Source organism: Gadus macrocephalus, chromosome 15 (genome assembly GCF_031168955.1).
Source record: "Gadus macrocephalus chromosome 15, ASM3116895v1".
NCBI classification, from domain to species: domain Eukaryota; kingdom Metazoa; phylum Chordata; class Actinopteri; order Gadiformes; family Gadidae; genus Gadus; species Gadus macrocephalus.
In genome coordinates, this window is record NC_082396.1 from 9486519 (window position 1) to 9497121 (window position 10603).

Here is a 10603-nt window from a genome sequence, read left to right on the forward strand (position 1 = left end):
TCTCCCCCCTTCGCCCCACAGTCCTGACCTGACATGGCGGGACATGCAGCACCTGTCGGTGCTCACGTCCAAGAGGAACCAGCTTCACGACGAGGTCCACCAGTGGCGCAGGAACGGCGTGGGCCTGGAGTTCAACCACCTGTTTGGCTACGGCGTGCTGGACGCCGGCGGCATGGTGAAGATGTCCCACGAGTGGAAGACCGTCCCCGAGCGCTTCCACTGTGTGGCCGGGTCCATCCAGGACAACCAGTAAGCAGACGTTGTATACAAGATGTGGGCTGTAGTGTATGTTTATGTTTAATGTGCCAATGAGTGTGAACATGGGCAGGCACACTGGAAGGATTTCTGCCTTTTCAGTCTTCAATGAAACAACACCTGGCCATGAATTTTCTAGGCACATTTTATCGCAGCAAATTATACAGAGATACAAAAGAATAGGTTCTTATGGTTCTTATAGTTCTTATGGTCTAAACTCTTTGGATTAGGGTAAGGGTTAGGGTTAAGGTTAGGGTTACGGTTTCCCATGAAAGTATGTGTATCGTGAAGTTGGGAAAAGCAAAAGAGTTAAGATGAGCGATCATGTGTGCAAACTGCAACGTCTGATTTGATAGAAGCTGTAGTTCATGGGTGACTGCTACTGGCTGAAGAGTACAAAGAGGTCAAGATAGTGAAGATAGATCAGGATACTGTAAAAGAGTTGACTCTAATTATGTGGTTTTCTCTGGACTGCACTCCAGATTCAAACAAACTGGGGATTGCCATAATATATATCCATCCAATCATAGCGGCAGATTATCAGTCAGATTATTAGGCTAAACAATAAACTAAAAACCTACGACATGCTATCCAAGATATTGTCTTACACATAACATTACACATAGTGGGCACATCCAAAAAAAAATCCAATACCCTTTTGGGTGTGCATCTGTGTGTATTCCCCGGGTGCTGGTCTTGTTGTGTGTTCCACAAAGCTGTAGGCTGAGCAGTGGTTTGATTACAGTCAAGCCATCTGGTGCACACTCTGGAGGACTCTCTCTCTCTTTGGCCTAGTGGTCGAGAGCTGTAATGTGTAATGCGTAATCTGTCTACATGCCCGTCTAGTTGTCTATCATTTTCTGTCTGTGTCCATCAGTTTGCTTCTCTGCCTGAATTCTCTGAACTCTACCTGCCTGCCTATCTGTGTATGAATCTGCCTGCCTATCTCTCAGTCTGTATGTGTCTGTTTATGCTTCTATCCATCTATCGGTTACTGTCTTTCTTTCTCTACATCCATGTCTCTTTGTCTCTCGGTGTACCTACATATCTTCCTGTCTATTTCTTTGTCTCCCTGTCTTTCGGACCATCGGCCTCTCTCTCTCTCTCCGTCTTTTCCTGCCTGTTTTTCTACCTACCTCTCCCACATGTGTGTCCTGCCTGCAATCTGTCTGCAATCCCCCCCCCGTGGGGCATCCTCCTCTCCCTGCTCCACCCCCACTCCATGGACCCCACCCCTCCTTACCGCGTGCCAGTCTGTTCCATTCCCCTTCACCCCTGCTGGCTCCATCTCCCACCCTCCACCCTCCATCCCCCTCACTCACTCTCGCTCTCTCTCTCTCTCTTTCCCGTCAATCCTCCACTCGTCCTCACCACACAGTCCAACCTCTTTTTGTTCTCCGTGCTCTCGTGACTTTGACTCTCCAGAGGTCCTCCGTGGCTATAATTAGAGCGGCCACACGTTTCCCAGCACGGTGTGCCCTAGCAACACCGCTGATAATGCTGAGTGACAACCAGGAGAGATCCCAGGCAGAGGGGGTTGCATACATACTCACACAGGGGGCCCTATTTTAACGGTCTGAAACGCAAGTGGAAAGCGCAAAGCGCAAGTAGCTTTGTGGGCGGTTCTACGGCGCTATCGCTATTTTACAGGCGGATAAATGACACTTGCGTCGCGGCGCAAGTGTCAAAAGGGTTGGTCTGAAGCAGCCTAATTACCCGTAGGTATGGTTTGGGCGTAACGTCCAACAAACCAATGAGAGTGCCAGCTCCCATCCCCTTTAAGAGCCATGAGCGCATTTGAATCGGACGAGTTGATATTTTGACAGCGCGTCTGCAGTCTCCGATGAGACAGATGCACATGAATTTCAAACTGCAAATGGCTCAGTTTATTGCCAAATAATATGGCCTAATTCACACAAGGGGTTTTCTTCCACAACTTCAGAAATACTGAGTCCTCAAATAAATTTCGCCAAAGAAAACGTAAATAATATAACATATGATATGCGGTAACTGATCTATTTAATGAAATACGCAATACATTATAAACATTGTTTCTAATCAGTATTGTATGCTATCCTAATATGCATGTGTCTCCGCGGTAATAGACATTGCCATTGATTGTATTATGCGTTACGTGTTTAGTTTGCGTGTGTTTAAACAGAGCACACACGCGCGCCCGCATTCATTCATTCTTTTTAACACTCACTCGCGGTAAAACAATGTTTTTCACGATCAAATACTCATCAATCCTAAAAGTTATGGGCATGTAGGCCTATACGATGTCTGTGTCAAGAAAATATGTGTTTGCTGTACGGTGTTTGCAGATGCATTGATTTAAAAGTACAACTTATTACCGCTGCATCAGCTGTTCTTTCCCAAATAATTTACCAAGAATGTGCGGCTAGCTAGATGAGAGAAGCAAAGTGTATGCGCGAGGTGCACAAGCAATCCGTATGCATCGCATGCGCATGTAGGCTATGCATCCGCCCTTAAAATAGCATCTGAACAACGCGCCACTGACTTTAAACCAGGTATTTCCTGGTCAGTAGCGCAATGGTATTCAGCAACGGCAAAATAGCGTTTGCGCCAGAACACGCCTCCTCCTTCCGCCGAACCGCCCCTTGGGGCGCATGATCAATCCCTAATTTACCGGCGAGTGGCGCTGGTGGGAAAAGAACGCTCTGCGCCAGTTGTAAACTAGCAACGACACATGCGCCAGTGACTAACGCCTCGTGCCCACTGCACCGTCAGTCAACGGACGTGGGAAGGCGTGGCTGACGGATGGGGGAGTAGTCTTTGCAGAGGCAACCGTCAGCCAATCAAATCGCTTCGCCGGGTTCTTCCCGCTTCTTCCTGCTTGTTGCGAGGCAAGATGACCCGCTTTCCCGCTTTCCAGTATCGTCAGAGCCCGAGTCGCGTCACAGTGCTTAAATTTGCATACGCGATCTGATTGGATGACGGATCCGTCGCGGCCGAAAAAGTTGAAAATTTTTCAACTTTTGGACGGTGGCGAACGCTCCAAGTCAACGGACGGATCCACAATGCATTGCGCGACCGTCCCCATTCAAAGTCAATGGGCAACGGACAACTGACGGAGGTAGTGGGCACGGGGCGTAAGTCACTTGCGCCGGATGCAAGATAGGGCCCAGGGTCTGCGTATGTAGCCTGTATGGAAGATAATGCCAGTCCCGGCCGAAACAAAAAACAACAACATAATAAAACAGTGTACAAGAGAAAAACAGTGGGGTCATTCTAGTCCCAAGAATGCAACTGACTTAAAGGGAGTAGGCGTGGCTGAATAGATACGTTTTCAGGTGAGATTTGAAAGTGATAATGGAACTGGAGTGTTGGACGTCATGAGGCAGAGAGTTCCAGAGGTGGGGGGCTGAATCGACTGAATGCTTTTGACCCCATGGTAACCAAGCGAGCAGGTGGGAGGGTGAGCTGGATGGAGGAAGACGATCTGAGAGTACGGGTGGGTGTCTTTACTGTCTTGATATGGAGGAGCGCGGTAAGATACTGAGGGGCAAGATTGTTGATGGCCTTGAAAGTGAGAAGCAGGATCTTGCAAATGATGCGATATTTGATGGGGAGCCAATGGAGGTGCTGCCGGATAGATGTTATGTGACTGATGGAGGTGGTTTTAGTAATGATACAGGCTGCAGAGTTTTGTACCAGTTGTAATTTATGTATGGACTTAGCAGGTAAACCAAAGAGGAGAGAGTTGCAGTAGCCCAAACGCGATGAACCAGAATTTCAGCACTGTTGGGGGAGAGAGATGGGCGCAGGCGAGAGATGTAACGTAGATGTAAGTAAGCTGACCAAGTGACATTATTGATATGGGACAGAAATGATAGGGTGCTATCCAGGATGACACCCAGACTCTTGGCCTGGGGAGAGGGGGAAACTGATGAATTTTCAATGGAGATGGAGAAGTCAATTATTTTAGCGAGGGTGGATTTGGTGCCAATAAGGAGGATTTCAGTTTTATCACAGTTGAGTTTGAGAACGTTTTGGGAGAACCAGGATCTGATTTCCTGGAGGCAATCGGAGAGGGAGGTGGGAGGTGGGAGGGAGGGTCGTGGTGGGTATGGTGGAAGAGTAGAGCTGGGTATCATCTGCATAACAATGGAACTGAATATTATATTTATGGAAAAAATGGCCAAGAGGGAGGAGATAGATAATGAACAGGAGGGGTCCAAGGACAGAACCTTGGGGTACACCAGAGGAGACGGGGGAAGAATGGGAGGTGGACAAACTAAGTACGTCCGGTCAGATATGATTTAAACCAGTCCAGAGGTGCATCAGATATTCAAAGGGAGGATGATCGGTCAATGAGGATGGTGTGGGAAATGCTGTCAAAAGCTGCACACATAGTCCAGCGTTCACATCCATGAGGAGGTCATTGGTTATCTTAACAAAAGCTGTTTCGGTGCTATGAAGTGGGCGAAAGCCTGATTGGAACTGTTCGTAAAGACTATTGTGAGAGAGGTGATCATGAATCTGAGCTGCAACTGTTTTTCCAGAATTTTTGAAAGGAAGGGGAGGGTGGAGATTTGGCAGAGATTGTTGAAGTTGCTGGGGTCAGCACCGGGTTTCTTAAGAATAGGGGTTATTGCAGCTGATTTGAGGGGTGACGGAACAGTACCAAAGATTAGAGAGGAATGGATAATTGCAGTTATAAGAGGGGTCAGGGATTGTTCACTATTTCATAAGTTTTGGAGAAAGAAAGTGTGTTCAACTCCCAACCGAAAGGATCTGGGGGTTGATACCACATGTCTGCAGCTAACCTCAAAGCAAGACTTCCTTCCACTCTTGTGAGGCATTGAATAATAGAAACTACAAGTAATTAGCATATCTGGTATCCTCCCACACTGGCTCATGCTAGCAACCGCCAGGCTACGCAACTATGAATGCCAAGCTGTGCTGTGGTGAACAGTTTTTGTTGTGCTGGATCACACAGGAGAGGCCACAGACCTCTGGTATTCAGTTTCTCTTCTGCTTTTTAATCAGTGATCTGAACTCAGACGCTTCGCTCATGGCAGCCCAGGAGCTAGCCAATTAGCACTTGAAGAGCAGAGATAGAGACATGATCCTTTATCTGACCTGCCTGCCTCGTGTTTGGATGTCCGCCGGATGATGCAAGTCTATGTCTGCCTTCGTGCGTGGGTGGATGGGTGTGTTTATGTGTGTGTGTGTGTGTGTGTGTGTGTGTGTGTGTGTGTGTGTGTGTGTGTGTGTGTGTGTGTGTATGTGTGTGTATGTCTGTGTATGTGTGTGTGAGAGAGAGTGTGCGTGTGTCTGTGTGTGTATGTGTGTGTGTGTGTGTGTGTGTGTGTGTGTGTGTGTGTGTGTGTGTGTGTGTGTGTGTGTGTGTGTGTGGATGGGTGTGGTCATGTGTGTGTGTGTGTGTGTGTGTGTGTGTGTGTGTGTGTGTGTGTGTGTGTGCGTGTGTGGGTGGATGGGCGTGTGTGTTTGTGTGTCTGTCTGTCAGTGTGTGTCAGTGTGTGTGGGACAGTGTGCATGTGTGCACACACATACATTGAGAGTGAATTTGTGTGATAACAGAGACAGGCAAATTACAATACCAGAGATTATTTCTTATACTCAATTATAGTAGTCTAGTATAGTCCTTTCAGCCATAGAAAGAAGAAATATGTAATTGTTCAGTTCAGAAAAGGGTTGTCATTTTTGAGTCGATACCCAGTTTGACTCTGAGCAATTAAGTTTGTTATGTAGTTGCTAATTACAAAAGTGTCTATTGAAATATTCACTTTATTGCAAACTAGCATGCAGTCGCACAGCCTCTCACAACAAGCATGCCTCAGTTCTTACACGCAATCTGCAATACTGGTTGGCATCGTATATCATGGAGCTAAACAGCTTCTTATTACCTGCTATATTAAGCCGAGAAACTCCGTTGGGGCCTTGGCTGGTAAATTAATCAGCAACATTCGTGCCCCCTCACTCCCATCTCATCCGCGACAGCCGTAATTGCTCTTTCACGTTATCAGATGGAAACGATGCTACCTGCCATGCCGGGGAAATTTGTTGTTTAAAATGTAATAATGCACATGATCCTACCCCATCACCACAACAGCAATAATAACTGTAATAATCATAATGGAGAATGATTGAGACAATTGCAAATAAACACATACTTGAGGGCTTATGTACACACACCTTGATATTTTTATTACTGTATTGCTCATGGGATAGACCTCTGCTCACCAGAGTGTGGCATATTCCCTCAGCGAGAGCTGTTCAACTCAGCCTGAACGGACACACACTGTGTTGAATGTACCTTAAGATTCGATTTTATGTTTCGAAACCTGGAAGAAATTGTGTTAAGCCTTATAATTATTTGAATTATTATTGTTGTTGTGGTTGTTGTTCGTTTATATTATTACAACACCACCCCCGGGCACATTATGTGATGTTGACAGTACTTTGAAAACTCCCCCGCTGATCATGCTCGGTTTTTCTTGACGCTTCAATCACTCAGCTCACGACGCCGCCATCGGTTAGCATGCTGTGCTTAGCATAGCGGTCGGTGAATTATTCTTCCGTCTCACTTGTCCCCCTCCCTTGCTTTGGTTCTGCCTTACCCGGTGCTTTCATTTCCACTGTGTTAATGGGACATGGTAGTGGTGGCCACAGAGCAGGCCTGGAGCGCTTACAAAGCTATCGTTGTGGTTTTTATATCAACAAGAAAGAAAGAAAGAAAGGACGAGGACATTATCAGCCAAATCTTGTAGTTAGACGGCAGAATCAATCTTTGATATTCAGGATAACACATTTTTGCAATTCAAGGACAAACTGGGACAAACCCATTTAGCTCAATAAAAGGGATGTTGGCAAATCTACTGTATATGCACATCAGAGAACCACCATTAAAGTCAGTCTTTTCATTGAGGCTGGCAGTATCGCAGGAACAACACAGGTGTCGCTCATAACACTAATTATTGGTCTGCTACCTTTATCTACCAAGGCACGGGTAGCAGTCCGATTTAGTGCAGACAAGAAAATGCTGCACTTGATTGCAAGTCGGAAGTTCAGATTCGGGATTCCAGACTTCCAATCCACATGCGTTCCGTTGCGTCTGCCTGGGAAAACATGGACGCCAGCAGCAAAATATAATTTTTATGGCAAGTTTATGAACTTCACAAGCCTGCGGACCTATATCAGTTACCACAGTGCCATTTGCGAAGAGAAACTGCATTTAACTATTTTTGTTCCGATTTTACAAGTTTATTTAACTTTATACCCTCCGTCTTTCAAAATAGTGTCTCGGACCAAACAAGTAGCAGCTATAATTAGTGTTATGAGCGACAACTGTATTTCTACTTCGATGAAGCCTCTGCGAAAAGCGTCCCTTGCCACTCCAGGGTTACATTGGCGAAGATGAGCATTACCATAATCAGTGTGCCATATTAACCACAGATGCATTATTCATGTCATAAAAAAACAAAAAGCCATTTCTTTCCTGAGATGCATTGAATTAATTAATTTCCAAAATAATTTGCCTGTGTGTGACGTGGGTTTAATTTGTTTTAATTCGAATGATAATGCGCAGACTTCTCCATTAAAAAGGTATCTTAGTCTGTCGCTGGCTTCCAGGCCTCCCAGTCTGCCTTGTCTACCGACACCCCTTTGATCCGGGAACAATTATTCAAACATCAGCCATTCACGTTTCCATCGCTTTGAGTTTATATTCAACAGGTTTTACGTAACAAAATCATACACAGGAGATATTAAAAGGTAGCCCTCCAAAATGGAGCGGGAAGGATTTGTTATTTTAGTTTTCTAAGCGCATCATTATAATTCAAACCACCATAGTCATGCAAAATCATTGCTGGAAAACATGCAAGGGTTTAAATCCAAGTGGAATATGAACATAAAGACCGTTTGTTGTATCGATATAATGCGCTAAACATAAATTTCCGCATAAATTGTTCCTCGACTGTCTTTGGAAAGATTTCTTGGTGGGCGAGGAGATAAACGGTTTGAGACGGTAATATCTTTCAGTCTGGGACTTGAGGTCATGTAAACGAACCTTGACTCAATGTTTAGAAAGAACACGGGCGCTCAGGGATGCTCTTCTCAGATGCTCAGATACTCGGTGCTCAGCTTCTGTGTTGAGTAAAAAGCAGTGGAGGTAACACACATTCAGTGGTTTCCCCTGGACTGCACTCTTGTGTCTTTGTAACCAGTGGTGGTGACCATTGTAAGACCCTGCTCTGTTACAGAATGACCTCAGTGTCTAGGAAAAAGTAGTCCACCCTTATATCGAAGTCTGAAGAATGACAAATAACATCAACATTTAATTAATGTGAATGAATGAAAGTGTAGTTACTTCATCACCTTTACCTCTCTCTCTCTCTCTCTCTATCTCTCTCTCTCTCTCTCTCTCTCTCTCTCTCCAGTAAGATCCAGTCTGGCGAGCGGCTGGTGCTGACCATCGACACAGACGCCTGCCAGGGCAAGGACAACTTTGTGCGCTACCTGGAGCACGTGCAGGCCGTCGTCACGGTGAACGCCAGTCGCCGCGGCGACCTCAACATCAACATGACCTCGCCGATGGGCACCAAGTCCATCCTGCTGAGCCGCCGACCGCGTGACGACGACGCCAAAGTGGGCTTTGACAAGTGGCCCTTCATGACCACGCACACCTGGGGCGAGGACCCCCGGGGCACCTGGGTAATGGAGGTGGGCTTCCAGGGGCCCGAGGCCCAGCGGGGCGTCCTGAAGGAGTGGACGCTCATGCTGCACGGTACACAGAGTGCCCCGTACATAGACCAGGTAGTGCGCGACTACCAGTCCAAACTGGCCATGTCCAAGAAGGAGGAGCTGGAGGAGGAGCTGGACGAGGCGGTGGAGCGCAGCCTCAAGAGCCTGCTGAGTAAAAACAACTGAGCCACCGTCATGCATGGGTGCCAAATGAAGCCCCCCCCCCCCCCCCCCCCCCCCGCGTTCTCTCTCTTTCTCCCTCTCTTTCTTTCTCTAGCTCTCTCTCTCTCTCTCTCCTTTCCCTTTCTCTCTCTTTCTCTTTCTCCCTTTCTCTCTCTCCCTCTTTATTTCTCTCTCCCTCGTTCGCTAGCTATGCCTTCTTGCTAGAGCTCCTATCCTCTCAGTCAAACTCTTGGTCAATCTCTCTCTTGTTCTTATGATCTTCTTGTTTTGTCTACCTCTCTCGTCCCTGACTCTAGGCGCCGCCCATTTTGGTTTTGTGTTTGAATTAGTACCCACTTAAAAATGAATGTTTCTTGTAATCCAAAAACATAATAAAAGTTTAACCGTCAAAGAATCTGTTATATATTGAGAGAGAGAAACAGAAAAACAAAACCACATATTTGTCTGTTTTTTTACAGTCTACAGAATTGTACATACAAATACGATCTCTACAGTTTCATCTTCTTGTTCTTGGCCTCTCCCCGCACCTCTCTACAGTCCACTGTTGTACAGTTTGTGACTGTAAATTAATCTTGGTGTCTACTTAAAGTTGAATATCTTGCAAACCGAGCGGCGATACTTCTTTCTGTTTATATTTTTGTGACATGCACTGTTTCTATATAAACGAGGAAAGAAATGTTTTGATTGATTTTGCGGTATGTGGTCCTCCATTTCATAATCTTTGACGATATACTAAATAATAAATATATTCAGATGTTTGCTAAAGCATTTGAGTGATTTGCCCGTCCCTGAACTGAATCATATCCATAAAACAGAGCAAGTTATTAAAATCACCTCATAAAGGAGACATACCTAAACACACAAAATAAGACACATCAAAGATAATTGCTCTGGTTGGTTTTCAAAATCGTTTTTCTTTTCAAATAAAGGTACGATCAACACGATCAGTGAACAGCTGTTTCTCTCAATACAAATGCCCATCAAGGCACATATAAAGGGGGTTGCACCTGGCTGGAACTGTTTATTCCTCTTTTGCATTTTTTAAATATGCAAAGTTGATGGATGAAGAGATAAAGAGCTGAGAGTGGGGGCTGCGGACGCATTGTTAGCAATGATGCTGAAAGTTCCTGACACACCGAAAGGCCAATTCATAATTTAGCCGTTTCTTTAAACAGATAGTTTGCGTCCAATTATCCATGGAACAGATTATTCATGGAACATGATGAATGATTAAAAGTTTAGGCTTACAGTTTGTGTTTTATATAACACCGTAGTGCACATTAATATACAGTTGGCTAAAAGGTTTCAGGATTCATCAGTCTTTTATAAAATTAACGGTGTGATAAAAATGATCACTCACTCACAGCGTTCTCCTCACACAATCGTATTTAGTCTGTTTGCTCTGCCTTGCTCAGGACGCAATGTAAAATGTAGG

The 10603-nt window shown here is 45.5% G+C and overlaps 1 protein-coding gene across 1 annotated transcript in view; it reads left to right on the forward strand.

Moving 5' to 3' along the window:
* Nucleotides 1-9933, forward strand: part of pcsk2 (proprotein convertase subtilisin/kexin type 2) — a 31786-nt gene extending 21853 nt beyond the window's left edge. Inside the window, 2 exon segments of the mRNA XM_060073043.1 lie at nucleotides 22-249; nucleotides 8682-9933. Coding sequence (XP_059929026.1) covers nucleotides 22-249; nucleotides 8682-9171 — 718 coding nt within the window. The 3' untranslated portion in view covers nucleotides 9172-9933.
* The last annotated feature ends 670 nt before the right edge of the window (nucleotides 9934-10603 follow it).